The sequence below is a fragment of the Mustela nivalis genome (genome assembly GCF_964662115.1).
Source record: "Mustela nivalis genome assembly, chromosome: 9".
Lineage (NCBI taxonomy): Eukaryota > Metazoa > Chordata > Mammalia > Carnivora > Mustelidae > Mustela > Mustela nivalis.
In genome coordinates, this window is record NC_139028.1 from 15679008 (window position 1) to 15697163 (window position 18156).

Below are 18156 nucleotides of genomic sequence, written 5' to 3' on the forward strand. Positions count from 1 at the left end.
TGTTAGTGTCCCATGCTCTACCATCAAACAAGGACATTGATTCACATTTAGAAGTGACTGATACTCTACCTTCTCCGTGCCTTCATGTCTATTTTCTGGTTAAGCAATTACACTTCCAACTTATGGAGTGCCTACAGAAATGCTTGGGTACGGAGCCTCCCACGAGAAAGCATCCCGGACGGAGCAGATCAGGAAGGAGCACTGACAGTCCCCACACGCTGGGCTGCCCTCTCCTGGGTCCCCTGCCCTACTTCCTCCCTCCCGCCACACGGTGTCACAGCCTGATCTTTACTTTTCTCCATATTAGCTCTTCACTAGAAAGGGGCAACTCCTACTGTGGCCAACAAAGTTGCTCTTTCTTAAGTCCAGTGAGACTTGAGGCCTCAGTCCTGGTCCTGGGATCTTCGGCAGAGCCATTGGTCATCCAGGTCCCTGCACCTGAAAGAAGATATCAAGAGCCATTTCTCTACATGGGTTGCATACACTTCATAATAGTTGCAGCCACCTGCTGCTGATCGTTGTTACAGAGTAGCACACAGCACAATACCAGCGGGTAGACCATCAGAATGTCTTTATTGGCTTTAACTTGGGTTTGGTCGTAAAGCTAAATGTTAGACATGCTCACTTCCCTTGGTCTGCACTTGTCTTCTCACAAATTATGTTCATCTCACAACCTAAGGACGCACTGGCCCTCAGGTAAGGAAAGCTTAGCAGCCATTCCCTCATTTCCTGGAGGGAAATGCAGGAAATGCACTGCAATGCACATTCTTCTTAAAGCACCTCAGCCCTTTCACGATGCTTCGCAAAACTGATTTACAAGAAAGGAGACATACACGGGCCCGTACGGCATCTAGTACCCATTTCAGCTACCTGGTCTAAAGGGGATAGAGGTGTGGGAGGTGATGTTCGTAATTCCAAGCAGTAAATGATTTTTAGGCATTCTAGTTAGTTTGACAATGTGTTTCTATATTATTACATATATTTCGATTTGGTTCTGGTTTACTGTTCTGGGGATTGACAATACTTTGTCAAAAAGTGAAACCAAGCTACAAAATTATGACACGGAACTGAATCCCATTATTCTATCCCATTTCCCACTCGAGTGTGCTCTCTGTCCCTCTGCACCTCGGAGACTTACTGCATCTGGGCACAATAATCCACAATGTCAGCATCAGAAAAAAAATATATATATATATCCTCTCTCCCTCTGCTTCTTTAAACCTGCTATCCTCAAGCTCATAACTTTGCTGGGGAAAGCAGGGAAAATCAGAGAACTCAGGTTCAAAACACTATCTCTTTTAGGTCCTTTAAGGTTGAAAGTAAGCAGAGATGATGATGGCAAGTTCAAGTCACCCAAGAAAGCTAGCTAGATAATAATGTCAAGAAGAACCAGAAAGTGAATTTTCTCCCTGCAAAAACTGTGATACACAGTCCTCCCCAAAATCACTGGAAATGGACATTAACAGCGTGTAGTTGAGAATGTTTGTGTTCCTCTTGTAATGGTATGCAAACCCCAAAGAATGAAAGAAAACCACATCTTTACTTTGTTTGTTTTATAAATGCTCTTACATGAGCAGTATGATTTGCTACAGCTCAGTTAATAATGGGATATAATGGTACTCTTGTGGGAGGTCAGGAAATACTCTAGTACTCTGAAGTACTAGCATTCTCAACATGAAACCCCACAAAGGGAGAATTCCTAACCCTTAAAGTAAAATACACATGTACCCACATACAGATGTGTACACACACACTCACGCACACACATAAATATGTATTACTATTTGAGCACCTGGGTAGCTCAGTCAGTTAAGCGTCTGCCTTTGGCTGAGGTCAGGATCCCGGTGTCCTAGGATAGAGCCCTGCATCTGGCTTCCTGCTTCTCCCTCTACCCTTCCTCCTGCTCGGGTTTGTGCTCTCTCAATCTCACCCTCCCTTTCTCTCTCACACACAAAAATAAAATCTTTTTGAAAAGGAGTATTACTAGCATCTTTGTGCTCCTTTCTTTAATATGTCAATCTAAATAATATATTCACAAGAAATAAAACATCAGTAACCCTTAAAAAACTGAAATGACTACAATGGCTGGATCCAAGGTTAAAGTCGCCTTAACATTAGAGCAATTCTACCAACCCTACACCAAAATCATACTTTCTTTAGGTCCTATCTTTGGGTTCTGTCTCAAGTATCCTTTGTGTTAAAAAAACAAAACAAACAAACAAAAAAAAAAACTACACTGTTCCTTTACGGGCCATATTCAGTAAGTACTGACTCTAGAGAGCCTAAATGCAAAATCAGCCACTGTAGCTAAAAAGTGAGTCTCTGACCGGACTCATCCAGTCAGGACTTAGGAATGGCTCAGCCCTGGGTCCCCAGAGCCCAGCTTAGAGCCCAGCATGTTCTAGGTGCTCAGCAAAATCTTTGTTAAATTGAACTTAAAATTATACCACAAAAAAGATTCACTCTTTAGACCTTGACTCTATGGGTGACATCTCTCTGGGACTGATACGTGGGAAAACCCTACAACGTTTAGTGTTTCACATTAGACATCGTCTCTGCGAAAGCTGATAGTAGCAGTGGTAATATATTTAAGATGATTGGCTTAGTATTTTTAAATATCTCCAAAAAGGAATACTACTGAACTTCGACGTAGGTTATATATAACCATATAAAAATGGTTATATATTCATTTAGTAGCTACATGTACTATAATAGGTTGTTAAGAAATCTTACAAATAAAAGATATTCAAAGTTGGGTGTTATCTCTGCTGGAATTAAGACAAATAGGACAAATAGATACGGAGCCAGAATCCCTGAAGATAAGGTTAAAGAAATAATAAGGAAATCTTCTAATATTATCTGTAAGTGATAACAAGATGTTATCTTTGATCTTTGCTACAGAAATGTCCTCTGCTCTTAACCTCTGATAAATAAGATGTGTGGGTTTGCAATTGGCATTATCATTGTTAGCGTATTACAGGCCAAAAGAGGAGGACAGTAAAAAATCTTCACAAGTTCCAAAGGGAAGAAAATGTGGACAAAACAAATAATATTTAAGAAGGAACTCTTCTGCATTAGGAAAACTGATAAATATCCCTACTGACCTTCTTCCTAATGAAATATCTTGAGTGGAATCATCCAAAAGTTTAATGCTCAATAAATTAAGTTAGGCTTAAATGAAAGGTCACTTTCTTTTCTTTTCTTTCTTAACCTTGGTAATATATTCATATTCATATATTCATATTCATAGGCTTTTATCACAGGCATCTTTATATATTTTTATATATCTCAAATATTGCACAAGAAAATATCTTAAGTTCAAGGTGAACTTGTCAAGCAGTATCTGACAGTATTTTCCTTATTTGAATGATAAATTATCAAATGCTTCTTCCCTACAGAAGCTTCTTGAGGGAAAGTAAAAACTTCAGATGTTTTATGGGACGAGACTGAGTTACCACAAATCATTAAACAACCTCCAGCTGTGAGTCTTCCTGGTCATTTTCCTATGGACTAAACATTCTCTCTGGGCCCAGGAAGGACTTGCTTCTGCCATGTTTCTGGAACTTGATATTCCTCTCAAGGTTTGGTAACACTGTCCTAAAGTCAAAATGACAATGGAACTTTGCATTAATAAAGAGAATTTTAGAGCCGTAGTCAAATTTGGAGGAAATAAACTCCCCCTTTCTCCTTAGACTGAAAATCTTTTCATATAAATGAAATCTTCTACTTCAGGGGAGAAAACACAATGCTCTGCGGTGTCACTTGCATGGAAAGCCTGCCCCCAAAATTCAGTTAAATATTCCATTTAAAACTTTCAAAATAAATGTATTCTCTTCCCATTATTCTGGGTGCTCGGTAACTCTAAGAAGGTCAGTGACAAACTAGAGAGTTTCTGAGCTCAGTGCTTCAGAGACCTGGAAAACTATAATAAGTGAGAAATTAGAGAAACTACAGATAATGAGCTTCAAAAAGAAATGGCTCAGGGCAGAGGCGGAGCTTGGGCAAGACCTCTTTAGGCTCAGTACGTACGGGGCCTGGCCAGAGCAGGTGATCTGTATATGCTGTTAAAAGAGTGAATCAGTGAATGAACCAGACAAACCCACAGTGGAGAAAGAGTGGAATGGAAGGGGGAAGACAGGTATCCCAAGTTATTTACAGAGCAGTTGATGGCAGAAGCCAGGATGCTTGATATCATGCTCAATACATAGTATTTGCACAATTAATACCTCATTGGGTTTTGACTCAATCAGTGATCATTATATTTAAATGGCGGAATGGGGTCCCTTATGAAGACAGAGCTCCCATTTCCTCCATGTATGTCCCCCATGGGCCAGGAGCTCAGCCAAGCAGTGGAGGGAGCCAGAGGCTAGAATGTTGGGAGAAGAATCGAAGTCTCTCTCACACCTCAAAGGTCCCTTTCAACATCCAAACATCAGGACCCTGTGTTATGTTTTGAAGCAAGTGAGCCTGTTCAGACCTGTTGAAAGCTCATAATATTTTTCTTTTTTCCGTCTTTTATTAAAACCCCAGATTGATTATCAGGATTTCAGGGCAGACACCTTGGAGGTGACAATGTCCTCAGCGAGAGGGAAGAGTCCCTAGTCTGAGAAGCAGAAACTGTAATTAATTACCTTAATGAGCAGTTCACCCTCTCCTCCAGCCGGGCTCCCCTTCAGGGGTTCTGGTGCCCCTGTCTCTACAGAATCCTTCCACATCAGTACACCGCCCTGCCTCGGTCTCCTCGCACGCCCTGACAGAAACACCAAGAACACTTCGAAACACTTCCACATGCACCGTGGGGGCAAGTGTGCATGCCTGTCTCACAGAATTTTTCCAGTGCTGGTCACAACTCATTCGTGGCTCAGCAAATGATCTTCCTGACTCCCAGCATAGATTTCTCACAAATATATTTTTCACAAATAGAATGAAATGGAAAAGATAGGATAGAGTATGTCAGAATACCTCGTATACGTAGATGTACATTGTTGCATGAGGAACTTGTTAAATAAGCATGTGAATGTTGTTACATAGTATATGAACATATAAAATGGATTTATTATCGTGGGTTGAAGTCCAAAAAGTTTGCAAGCCTCTGTTATAAAGGATCAGGAAGACAACACTGAGAGTTAAGAGAAAGAGAGTGTTAGCCTCAGATTTACCAGAGTTTGAGACCCAATCCTGCCATTTATGTGCTCAAGAATCTTGGGCGCATCGCTTAACCCTCCGAGCCTCATCTGTGAAATGCGGAGACCGTACAAGACAGTGCCTCATGTCCAATAAACACTCACTAAATGACACCTTTAAAAAAAAAATAGTCTCCTGGGAGGACCATCCAACTCCATGGGGTCCTGGGATAGAGCTGGTTGCTCCAGGCCTCGTGACACACGGGGATCTGGCGGTAAGACTGATGGGACTTTCTAGAAAGGACTCTCCCTTTCACCCACAAGTGTGATGATTGGATCTTAAATATCTGTGCTGGGGTTTTGCAATTATACAAATTATAGCAACCCAAACTCCTTTATATAGAGGTAAAAACTGGGAGACGCATTTCTCAAAACAGAGCTGAGGCACGAGGAAACCCAGTTTTCTGAAATTGCTGGCTAGTGCTGGCGCTCGAACATCCCTCCCAACACAGAAACCCCCAGAAAGGCTGCCATGGTCCAGGCAGAGGCTTCTTAAGGAAGGGGCAGCGTTCCTCACGGTCTCTACAGACCCTGTGACTTCCAAGGATCTCGTGTCTTGCGGCCGCCAACCTCTGGCTGCCTTCAGCAAATACCGCGTAGCTGAACCTCAGCCTCAGCCTCAGGGATGTCGCCGAGGGAACTCAGCGGCCTCCTAGCACCGCTGCCCATCTCCAAGCAAAACGAGAGGTTAGTGAGGAAAGGAAGCCCAAAAACATGAGAAAGCTCCCCAGAATAGACTCGGGGCCAGGGAGAAAAACAGCAATGCAGGCAAGAAATGGAGGAAGGCAGTGACAAAAAGTGAGAAAGAAAAAAGGAAGGAAGAGGGGACGGGAGGAAGCGAGGAAGGAAGTTGGAAAAAAGCAAATAGGAAGTCCAAAAGGAAGATCTTAAAAAGCAAACCAAAAGGTGGAAAACAAAAAGGAGGAAGGCAAAAGAGAAAAGAAACAATGAACGAAGCTTTGAGGACAAGAGCCCCTCCCCCGTCCCCAGGTTTGTTCACTCTTCCATCAGAAGGAGCAGTGCCCAGACGGGGCCCGGCAGGGAGACAGGAAACAGGGGCTCTCTGAACAACCAGGGTCCTTCCCCTCCTCACGAGTCTGGTCCCCAGGCCTGACGCCCAACAGGGAGACACGATCCAGGCTCAAAGGCCTCTGTGGAAAGAGACTGCAGAGGCTGACAGAGTCCAGAGGGACTAGAGACAGACACACCCCATCCTGCCCTCCAGGGCCAGGTGCCATCTCAAGTGCTCCCAGCCCAGATCCCCTGCCAAGCCTAGCTCCTCCCCATCCCAGACTCCCAGTGCCTCGTCACCTCGGAGACCCCCATTCCTACCGTCCAGTGGACACACTCAAGGGAATTCAGATTATTTTTCTGGTGGCCTACGGGGCTCAGCCCCACTCCTGGCATTGCAGAGAACTCAGGGAACAGGGCGCATAACCATCGCCTGGACTGGCATCCTGGGAGTGTCTTGGCTTATTTGCAGAGGGAACCCCCTCCTGACTCTCTGTCTTCTGGGGCTTCTCTCTTCCCCCCAGGGGCTAGAAGGGGATCTGGTCTGGCACTGACTTCCTCTCTGGACACCACTCCTGTTTCCCTGAGCTTCCAAATCACACACAAGAGACACAACACGTGCTTGGAGAACATAACCCAGCACAGTTAAGTCATTTGGGAAGGGCTCAGCTTCCCCAGCCCGGCAGCCCCGTGTCTGGAATCTCCCACCTCTCATGCAGAGTGTGAAGGCCTGAACACAAAGCCATGTCCTTTCAGCTAAAATGAGGAAGAACCAAGATCAAGGTTTCTCAACCCATACTCGTGCAGCAAAAAGGGCAGGGATGGCTCGAGCCAGAGCCAGAGGAGAGCGGGGGGGACTTCCCAGGGCAAGAAACGCCAGCCTCAGAAAATCTCAAGGGTGAGGCTGCACAGACATCCCAGCTCCTGGTGGACAAGCAAAGGGTCTTACTGGGCAGGCATTCTGTTTTGAACCAGCAGGGTCTGGGGCCCAGTCAGAGAGCTGGCCAAAGGCAAGCAAGCAAGCCGCTGGTGGCCAGGCGGGGCCAGGAGGAGAGGAGGCACGAGGCAGAGGCCTCTGCGGGGCCTGCGGCCTGCAACCTGGGGCCAGGGGACTCCCTGCTGTGTGGTACCTACTGGCTGCCAAGGTCACTCCCCAAAACCTGAGATTTTCCCTTAAATTGAAGACTAGGGATCCAGGAATCAGTCTGGTGGGCCAGCCTGGCTCCAGGGGTCAAGAAGGGCCCCCTAAATCACTCAGGGCTCCCAGAGCTGCCTTTGAGGCAGAAATACAGAGCATCTTTGAGGACTCCTGCTCTGTCTGTGGAAAGGTGGGCAAAATGTTTAAAATACAATAAAAGCAAGGCCCGGGACACAAAGGGGTCTCAATCCCTGTTTCTTTGGGCTGTCTGTGGGGTGTCTGTGTGCAGGATTTCTGCAGAAGATAGTCCATTTTGTTAAGCCTTTGAATATTCAAATTGAAAGTATCGCGCAATCATTGATTGTCAAATCATGGGTTTCTAGAGGTTTTAAATACTTGGCATGAGGGGGGAAAAACTCAAACCTATACCCGAAGGTATAAAACATTAATTCTGTTTGTCTCCTGCTCCGGGAATCTGGGTGCAGCTGGATGCTTTGTGAAACTTTAAAAATGTTGCATCTCTGCTTCTCTCCCTGCACAGGGGCCCTGGGAGGCGCCGAGTGCCTGGAGCTCCAGCACCCAGCCAGCGCCCCAGCTGCTGCTGACCACGATGTCGGGTAACTGGGCTGCTTCTCCTGGGGTCGGGTCACGCGAGCCAGGGGCCTTGCGATCCGGGTGCCTTTCCACAGCTTTTCCTGCATAGAACAGAGAGGCACAAAGTCAGGTATTGCCAAGTAGGAGCCGGGGATCCCGAGAGGGCACGGGCCACGCTGTGGCCGCTCCCAGCTCGGGGCCTGCTCCCCAGGGCAGAGGCCCAGAGGCCGGCCTGGCCTCTGTGGACGTCCGCGTACCCCGATCCCCCAGCCGCCCTTCCCCTTGGCCACGGTTGTGACCCTGAGATGTGGCGCTGCGGACTCGGTGTGCCCAGAAGCGGCGGCGGGGGGAGCTAGAGGCTCACGGTGAGCCCGGGATGCGGGCCGCACGCACCGCGGGCAGCGCAGGGGTGGGCGGTGGCAGCCCCTCTGTGGCCCCGGGGCCGCGCCCCCTGCCCTCCGAGCCGCGAGCCGCTCGGGGAGCGCGGGTGGGAGAAACGGCACCGCCAAGAGGGCGCGGAGGCCAGGCCCGGCGGGCCAGGCGCGGGGCTCCCCGGGTCTGAGCGCCGAACAGCGCCGCCTCCTTTCCCCCGCAGACCCCCTCGCTCCCCCGACCCGGCGCGGGGGCTCCCTGCTGCCCGGCTGCGCTCTCCGCAGTGGCCAGGCGCGGCGCTGGCGGCCCTCCACTGGGGCCAGGCGCCGGGGCAGCCCGCGCGGCCGCGGGGAGCCGCGGGGCCCGGCCCCTCCCGCCCGATCGCCCCGGCGCTCACTCCAGGGTCGAGGTCAGGGCCGGAGCCGCCGGCGCGCCCGCGGCCACCCCAGATGGCGAGAGCTCGCCGGCCCGGCCTCGCGTGGCCCAGCAGCCCGCCGAGTCTCACCTGCTCACTGCGGCTCCGCCGGGTCGGCCCGGGGCTGCGGCCGCCCGCTCCCGGCGCGCCCGGACTCCCTCCCCGCCGACCCTCCGGCGCCGCTCGGCCTCCCCGCGAGCCGGGCAGTGCGGCCGAGCCCCGCCAGCCCCGAGGGTGGCCTCCCCGTCGGCTGCACCGTCCCCGGAGGCTCGGCGCGCCGCCGAGAGCCGCCTGCACCAGAAAGGGAGGGGGTGGGGAGCGGCGGGAAGGGAGAGCAGGAGCGGGGGCCCGAGGAGGGAGGAGGAAAAAGATGGAGAGCGGGAAAGGCGGAGAAAGGGGGCGACGGTGACAGGCAGAAGAGAAGTTCGGAGGGTGGGAGTGCCCCGGGCATGGTCCCTTCCCTGTGGTCGGTCTAGCAAGTTCCTCAGCGGCCCGAGGACAGGGCTCTCCAACGCGCACCCCCACCCACCCTGTCCGCCGCTCTCTCCGGGGCTGGCTTCCAGACCAAGGGCATGTAGAGGTTAGAGCCTCCCCAGAAGCCTGCATGGCCTGGTGAAGCCGGGACGCAGAGCTTCTTCCGCAAGGTGGGGGCATCACGGTGGGGTGGGGTGGGCTATCAGGGGCTCCTGCTTGCCCCGTGGGCCCCTTCCGGGCCCGTAATACCCCCTCCCACAAGGCAGGCTGGTCCCAGAGCCCGTGGTTCCCCTAATTGAGCCAAGGTGGTGAGCTTCCCTAGGCTGCTGTCCACATTCCGGAGCAGAAAAACCTGTGTGCTATTGGTCTAGCGATAGGGCCTAGCTGGGATGGGTGGCCCCACAGATACCCATAGGTTCTGTTCCCACTAAGGCCCTGAAACCTGCCCAGCTTCTCCTCATCCTTTGAAGTTGGAGAAATGTGGGGTTCCTTCCCACCTGTCTTTCAGCATTCTCTTTGCATTCTTCAAACCTAGAAACCTGGTCCCTGCGTCATAGCCTATAACGAGGACCCCTCCCCCACATCCCAGTCTGACATCCAAACCTACCGTCGGACCACTGACTCAGTCGCTTTTCCCCCAGAAAAACCGAAGGTGTATCAAGGTGTCCGGGTCAAGATCACGGTGAAGGAGCTGCTGCAGCAGAGAAGGGCGCACCAGGCGGCCTCAGGGGGAACCGTAAGCATCAACCCTTCCCCGGGCTCCCCACCTTGCCTTCGGCCTCATTTAACCCTGTGTCTTGAAAGGTGTTGGAGGCCACACTAAGCGCAGTCACCATCCCCAGACCTGGCCTTCCTCAGCGTCTTTATAACTTTTCTGCCCCTTACCCCCCACCCCCCCACTGGAAGTCCCAAAGAACAGGTAGAGAATGTCATGGGGTTCAGGATTTGGCGGGGAGCTCGTCCCTCACTGATCATAGTTGACTATAAACAGCTTGTTGGCCTGGTGCTGGGAGAGGAGCCCCCCGCAGCTAATGAGGTTGTTACGCTGGTAGGCAGACAGTGTGTGGGCCCTCACACGTGAAAAGAGAGTCTCTCGTGCAAAGAAAGTTTCTCCGTTATGTCATTTTAGCGAGCCCTTCAAGGAGACAATCTCCGTGCAAATGCCCCCTGCTTCTCATTCATATGAAACCCAGCCTCTGAGGTCATTTATCTGTAAGTCACCAGGCATAGAAGGTTCCCAGAAGAAATGGGCCATGTGTCTGCAGAAGAGACAGCTTGGGGTATAAAATCACCTCCTTCGAATGAAGCCTTAAGCTGGTCCCGGTTATCGGGAGGTGATGTGGGCAGTCCTAAGGGTGCCCTGCCACTTTTTGTACTTTCTCAAGCAGACGGAGCTGCCACGAGTGCTCAGGGCAGCAGCAGAACCAAATAAACTAGGCGGGGTTCTCCTCCAACAGAGGGTAATTCATTGCTGAAAGCCCTTGATCGTACCTCTGCCAGTGGGTTGCTTGTGCGCCTGCAGGATACTACAGCGGAGCCCGTACCACCAGCGTTAGGACCCGTCCCGTCTCCAGCTTATTGGCGTCCTCCCTGCAGTGGTTTTGGAGCCTGGTGCTGTTTGTGCACGATATTCGACTTTCTGAAATGAGTCTTTGTGGGAAGAGGCCAATGATACAGGGGTGGGGAGCACAGGTTCTAGAACCAGTGGCCTGGGTTTAGATCTCAGCTCCTCTGTGGTACGTGTGGATCCTGGAGCAATTACTCAGGGTCATCACCTGTGTCCACATCTTTCAGCTGGAGACGATAGGATTTTAGGAGGGTTAGATGAATTATGGCATATAAGGCACTTGTCCAAGTGCTTTCCATTTAGCAAGTACTCCATAAATGAGAGCTGTCAGTATCATGATTTGTGAAAAGCAACTAAAATTACAACCAAGAACCGAAAACCAGCTCCCCAGTCATGTCCATTCACTCCCTTTGCCCAGAGTTTCAAGTTCAGGTGCAAGCGTGCTGTGGTTCAGCCTGTACAGCACAACTTTTACATTCATTGGAGAAATTAGTACGTAACTTTAGCTAACATAAAGCTTCCTTCCATTTGCAGAAGGTTTGTGCAGTGGTTAAAAGACAGCACTTTTGCACACTCCTTATCTCATTTAGTTCTTATAACAACCAAGTGAGGTAGACAGATGGGGATCTGCATGCTTCTAGTCCAGCTGAAGTTCAAAGTCTTAGAGTCACTTTAAAGGCAGAGCTAAAAACATGGCTAGGTTCTTCTTAACTCTTCGTGTAAAAACAAAAACACATTCCCACCTATTGGTTCCCTAAATTCATCCTTCTGGTAGTCTCAACCATTAATTCCTTCAGTTCAGAGATGGTTATAAAATTAATAAAACCAGGAACAAGAGAACTGGGAAATGTCTCTGATGCCAAAAAAAAAAAAAAAAAAAAAAAAAAAAAACACAGGATGTTCATAACAAAGTATAATCTTTCATTAAGGAGCCAAAGCTGCTCAAAAGTAAATGGTAGAATTCTGCTTCGATGCACCTGGAGAAGTCCCACTTGGGCATGATGATTTTATGGCTGTTGGCCTCTCGCAGGTTGGTTTGGCCACCGTCCCCCTGCGAGCTAACTGCAGGAATGAAAGCAAAGGATAAAACGTTTCACTTGTGTATCTGACCAGTATCCGTTTCCTGGAGCTGTGTGATTTATCTAAGTTTTTTTTCTGAGAGCTATCAGCCCCTCCCCACCACCCCCAAGAACTAATAAAGCAGTCCTTCTGAACCAATGCCTTTTGGGGACACCTACAGCAAGGCTCACCCTTCTCGGCTTCCTGGAAGATTATATCAGCCCAAGTGCCCTCACAGGCGCAGGGAAGTAACACTGATGATTGAATCATGAGAACCAGCTATAAAACCCCTCACTCGGAACCATCAGAAGGATCTGGGATTCTAGGAAAGCGGTAAGGGTATACGCGCCAGGCAAGGACGGCGGCTGTCAGGGGACGGTGTATGCCTGCTTCCCGGTAGAGACCCCTTGGTGTAGCAGAGATGATCTCCAATTTGTTCAATGATCAAAGGACACCTCTAAGGAAGCTTCAAGGCAAGGAGAGGGTTAATGATATCAGCTATATAAAGCAGGAAAGTATTTATCTTAATTTGTTATAGTCACAGCTGTACCCACCATTTGAAATCTTGAAGGCAATCAGGAAGGGAAGTCATAGATTGAAGGGAATGGCAGGTGACAGTGCCAGGAGAAAGATGTGCATGTCAGGTTTTTAAATTTGATTTAAAAAAATAACTTATTTCGGCCAGATCAGTTTGTAAACAACCCTACACACACACACACACACACACACACACACACACACTCTTTTACCTTTAGGAGAAAGGGAAACTTGAGTTAGTATTTATGAAAGGATATTCGTTACCCTTCTTTAACCATTCCCCCCCCCCTTTTTTTTAGCAGCCTGGATGTGTTTTTATAAATTGTAGAGTGGATTTTTTGTGCCGTTTTGAAACCTAAGAGAAAGGTGCCTTTCTTTGTATTCTTGGGGTGAAGGAGAAAGTGAACCCATGACTGGAGAGATAATATCGAGCAGGAGACTGTAAACAGACCTGAGGGAGATAACGCGGGTAGGCAGACACACAGACCATTCCCGGAGAGGAATGGGGTTAATGTGAGCTCAGCCATAAAGCAGATTTTTTAAAAACCCACTCCTTCCAAGTCCTTCAGCTCAAGGTGCAGCCAAATATTTGCATAAAGAGCTGGTGAAGGATTCCAGCTTCCTGGTTCATGACATTACGGCATGGATCATTTTCAAAATTAACACCACCTCCTGCTTCAGCAGCGGCCGACAGCCCCAGAGGCACGCTGTATGGGAGTAAGTATGCCTGTAATCCGAGAGAGAGAGGTGCGGTGAACTTGGCTTCCCAGCACAGAGCACGGAGCAGTGCTGGTCCCTTTAAACTTTAAAGGCACCATCTGAAATTATTTTTTAAAGTCCTAAATTACTCAGTACAATTACCAGTTCAATTGGAAGGTACAGGCTGCTTTACTTTAAATAGTTAAAAGGGATAATCTCTTAAATTTCATTAAATCTCAGGTATTCGGGTAGAATAGTAAAAAAAAAAAAGCAACTCATACAGAGTTGAAAGACTGAGCATTACCTAGAATGTAGATAGGCTTCAGCTCACGGACGACAGCTTTAAGGACATATTTTCTATCATTAACATTTCATAGCTAGTAAGCATGTGTGCCTACTTTTAGCTACCCGGGATTAGCAAAGTTAGGAATTGTGTCCTTTTGGGAGAACAAATTCCTAGGCTAAGCCTCCAGAGAGTATATGAAGATTTTGAAGAGAAGGATGGACTAAGTCACAGAGGGTTGGGATTAAATAAGTTTAGCTCTTATTACTTTTAAATTAAATTGTCTAATAGAAAGGCTGTTTACTGGGCATACTCGAACTATTCCATTCCTCTGCAATCTACAAATCATTTGAATTCATTTTTATCTACACTTAAATTTAAAATTTAAGTGGGAAAATCTATTGGGGGGGGAACCCAAGCAAACATAAAAACTGAATGGAAATAAAGTTGGTTGTATGTAATGACAACCACCTTTTTTTAGAAAAAAGAATCTGGCTTACCTTAGAGCAGAAGGCACCAAAGTACATGGAAATGGGAAATGTTCATGGGAAAATGTCTTCACTTTCTCCTGAGAGCACTGAGTCCATGGTCATGTTCTTGCTTTGGCAGCTGCCGGGAGGCAACGGCGTCCACCTTTCAGACCCAGCCCCGCCATCTTCGGCAGGTCAGTGCAACGCGTGTCACGGTTCCCTCAAAACCTCTTTCAAAAGTCCATCTCAGAAACGTCTCTCAGTGCTTGATTCAGGGGTAAAGGTAGACACCACCATTTAATTGGAATCCAACCAATCAGAAGGGGAACGGGGCATAGTGAGTCCAGGTCAAGCCCAGCAAGACAACAAGGGCACACTTTTGTCCTTCTTTCCCGAAATGTCTATTTGCTGCTACCTATGCTGTCCCGAGAGTTAGTTCTCTACATTTGCTCCAGTTTCTCATCGCCCAGTCACTGAACTTGACTAACAGATCGGAATTGTGTTCAGAAACTTGTTGTCCTTTTTATGGGACTGTTAGATGGAATACAGGACACCCTCAGGTTCTCGAATAATGCCTTTGCTCCTGTTGATTTAGTGTGTAGCCACCGGCAGGGGCTTCCCTCCCCTTCCTCCCTCTCTCCCCGGGAAGCAACTCAAACAACTGCACATTTTCTCAGCCCCGTTCGAGTAACTGTATTACCTACGCCAGCCAGGAGGTAGGTGTTTCAGGAGCTCGCACACAAGGAAACCTGTGCTTGTGGTGCTCACCCCTGAACGTGCCACTTTCTCTTAACCTTAAGGAACCTTGAGACTTCAAGGTTCAAGTGTTCTAGTGTCATCTAATGGATACACTCTAAACCTATCTTCTCTGAGCCTTTAAGGCTGGCGATCAGAAATCGAACCTATTCACAATAAAACAGAAGAGGAGTCTCGTTTTCAGCATTCTGCATGATGGCTAGCTCACTTATTTTAGCTCCGTTAGCATGTGAAAATATTTCCTAAGGACACATCTTTGCTTTTTGTATTTTATAGCAAGCACTACTGATTCACTTTACATTCTTGGCTTCTATTTTTATCATTTGTGTTGTCATTTGTATCACTTCTCAAAATTTAAGTTACTGAGAAAGTATGAAAAGGTTAGCAAAGCTACAAACCTAAATCAAGAGACTTGTTTCCCATGACCTCAGATGTTTTCCTAAAGCCTTCCTTCTGAGAGGTGAGACTTATTTGAACCACAGATGGGATGTTGATGCCTTATAGTACAAGAAAGTAGAGTCTTGAGCCATTATTTGACTGTGACAATTAGACACAGGTTGGACTGTCATTCTTTTATTTGTGCCCTCGTCATATTTATAGCCACTTTCCACATTATTAACCAGATTTGAGCAACTGGGACTCAAATTCACTAGAGCAACAAAAAAAATCCAATTGCCTGCCTGTTTACTTCTCTAGAACTTCTTAAGCCCCTAACATGGTAAAATATTCAGAATACAGTATTCTATTCAAAGTCGTAAGTGTAACTTTTAAACAAACAAACAAACAAAATCTCTCTTTTTCCCTTTCTCTTCTAGGGCTGTATTTGGAGTCTGAACCGGTTTCTTCCACATCCAATTCCTTTCAACCCCGAGAATTTTCCAGTTGTGTTTCCTGTGAAGAAAATATGAGCTGTATCGACCAGGTGTTTGAGTCCTACCTTCAGACAGAGACACACCTGGACCCCTTGCTCAATCCCACGCAGAGCACGTCACCCTATTTCCCTGACAGCTTCCAAGCTGCCCCTTTCTGCTTTAACCAGAGCCTGGTAATTTATCTCTGTTCTTTGCAAAACCTGATTTTTGCCTCCTCCGGGGTAGTAAGGCTTTGTAAAGAGGGTTTCATCATCTCATGAGAAATCACACAGACCCTGTCAACTAAGAAGTCATCCAGGAAACAGCCCAGAAGCCACTTAAAACTCAGTGGGGGTCGGAGTAACCACACATGGCACGGGGCAAACCTTTGGGTACACACGATTATGATCTCCCAAGGCAGCTACACCCGAGTAAAGTGGTGTGAGCCCATAAAAAGGTTTCCTGGCAATATTCGTTGAATGTTTTCAAACTGTAGTGAAGGCATCTGTGAATTGGAAATCATTGACTTAAGTGATGGTCCTTGGATCTTCGAGTTCTAGAAAAGGACATTAAGGCTTTGTCAACATAGTACCAAACTGTCATCCCGATAAGCGGTTTTTGTTTCATTTTGGCACTGAGCTGGTCCCACTAACTGGTGTTTTGGGTCTGGTATAGTCATGAGAACTCATCTGAGTCTGAGACTGCTAATAAAAAAAGAAGCCCTCTTACTTCAGAGAATTTGGATTCTCTATTCTTGGTGAACCTCACGTGTTTGAAAATGTGGTATCATTTAAACGCAGTAAGATTTCCATTAGTAAACACCAGTTGTTTGAGATGTCTTTTAGATACTCCTGTAGTTTTTTAAACCATAAAAAGTAAGTTTTTTTTAAAATGTACATAATTTTTTCTTTTGGTTTGTCAAAAGTCCACGTAGGTATCAGACTAAATTTTTAGGATATGAGAAACTAACTCCAAGAAAATACACACCAGACCCCAGTCACCCAGCTCCCTTCTGGCTTCCAAAGAAGGCTTTCTCTGTAATAATTGTAGACCAGCTTAAGAGAAAGTGGAGGTACATTTCTCCTCTGGGGATAAGACTTCAGTGAGAGTTGTTGTGCGTCTTGGAGTCTGCCAGACACGGGCGCACTGAAGAGCCCAGTGGTACCTGAGTCTGGTTCTCTTTCCTCTCCACGGTTAAAGGTGTGGAGGAACATCCAAGGTGCCACCTGCAGCTTCTACTGTGGCCCACAGCAAGATTTGATGTGCAGGTGACTTGAAGCAGAATGGGGTTTTGTGGTTTAAGAACAAAGCGTCCTCTAAAGTAGGGTTACAACAAAGGAAGCCAGTGAAGCAAGGCGATTTATTGTTGGGGAAGAAAAAGGCAAATATAGACTAAGTTGTCCTGAAATCATGCAGTCAGCAAATAAAATTACTTCTGCAGCCCTGGGTTGGGCTGGGTGTTTTGTTATGTTGCACTGTCCCCTCCCTACTGTTCTTACTCTTGAGTTAATAAATCCTCTCTATTCAGCTTTTTGAATCCTGTCTAACTAATCAAGCTCTTTGTTCCCTGGCTTTTTCTAGACCCCAGGATCGTCTTCGGATTCCTCCACTCTGTCTGGTTCCTTAGACTACAGTTACTCACTGGCTCAGCTACCTGCGTGTGCCCCGGAGAATTACAATTCTTCCCCTTCTCTGGACCCCAGAAACTGTGGCTATTCCTCAGAAGAGTACTCCTACTCGCACTTGCCCTCGTACACTCAGTACGACTGCTTCCCCTCTGCCGGCCCCTCGGTCTGCTACTGCGCGTCCTGTGAGGCAGAACACGTAGACACCCTCAGAGCGGCGGAGTGCTTTTCCTACCCCAGCACAGACTATGTGAACTTGGCCCCCTCCGCAGCTGTGGCCAGCGAGTTCTATAAAAGGGGAACAAACTGGGACATCTGCTATAGTTAATAGCAATTACATTACATTGGAACACGACGTGAGTATCTCAGTCCTTCGGCCACACCAAATGACAACTCGAAATGCAGCCTGTTAACAAAGTATCACAAAGCCCCGTTCCTGTGTCACATTTCCAATGTTCTGATGCTCGCTTAGGCATTAGTACCAAGTCGTCAGATCTGGTCTTCGTGCCACTCCTACTTTGTATGCTGACAGTTAAAATTGTTGTAGGGAGTGTTCAGCTTTCCTTTTCTATGTAACGAACAAATTCTAATTTTTTTAACTAATAAATTTTGTATTATTAAACGTTGGCTTATTTTTTTTTAATTTTCTGATGAGAGTTTCCTGTTGCTTTGACTAATGCCAATTAATTCTGGAAATCACCAGTTACTTCTCAATATTTTAATCTCACTAGTTCATGAATTTTAAATTACTTTAATTTGGCGAGTTGCCTGGGCTGTCATAGGGACGGAGGGTAGACACAGCTGTGATGGCCGAAAGGGAAAGGCAGCCTCACCTCCAAACGAGGGTGTACATCTTGGAGCCACATCAGAGAAAGACATTTATGAATCATTAGCTTCTTGTATCTAACATTAGTCAACGAAATGTTAATATGTCCAAAAGGCACATCTTGCCTACAGCAATATTAACCCATAGATCATTCTTTTTCATGTCCAAAGTGTTGTTTTGTAAACTTTCTGGGCAAATACTTGATCTTTTTTTCTCTTGAGAACCGCCATGCTGTTGTTGATGGACCACAAAGTCTGGAATTCGTTGTTACCTCAGATTTCCAAACTTCCACGGTA

The 18156-nt window shown here is 47.3% G+C and overlaps 1 protein-coding gene and 1 long non-coding RNA gene across 10 annotated transcripts; one reads left to right on the forward strand and one right to left on the reverse strand.

Annotated features, from left to right (window-relative positions):
* Positions 1 to 145: 145 nt before the first annotated feature.
* LOC309840619 lies at positions 146 to 14045 on the reverse strand. Of its 3 annotated transcripts, XR_014298713.1 has the most exons (5): positions 13833 to 14045; positions 10679 to 11816; positions 5714 to 8027; positions 4632 to 4750; positions 3173 to 3597 (listed from the first exon to the last, which is right to left on the reverse strand). It is a non-coding gene; the product is annotated as an uncharacterized lncRNA (long non-coding RNA). The 3 variants fall into 3 exon arrangements; XR_014298712.1 differs by lacking the exons at positions 3173 to 3597; positions 10679 to 11816; positions 13833 to 14045 and adding exons at positions 146 to 438; positions 8804 to 8935; XR_014298714.1 differs by lacking the exons at positions 10679 to 11816; positions 13833 to 14045 and adding an exon at positions 8804 to 8935.
* On the forward strand, positions 7822 to 17656 carry POU2AF3 (POU class 2 homeobox associating factor 3; the record flags this gene model as incomplete). Of its 7 annotated transcripts, none has more annotated exons than XM_082682828.1 (5): positions 7822 to 7949; positions 9829 to 9923; positions 13814 to 13996; positions 15374 to 15603; positions 16991 to 17656. In XM_082682828.1, the coding sequence occupies 5 exons, from the start codon at positions 7822 to 7824 to the stop codon at positions 17360 to 17362; spliced, it is 1008 nt and encodes a 335-aa protein (XP_082538954.1). In that variant the 3' UTR covers positions 17363 to 17656. The 7 variants fall into 7 exon arrangements, with proteins under 7 accessions (XP_082538954.1, XP_082538956.1, XP_082538958.1 ...); XM_082682830.1 differs by having other exon boundaries at positions 7878 to 7949; positions 13942 to 13996; XM_082682832.1 differs by lacking the exon at positions 7822 to 7949 and adding an exon at positions 9195 to 9357 and having other exon boundaries at positions 13942 to 13996.
* Positions 17657 to 18156: the final 500 nt, after the last annotated feature.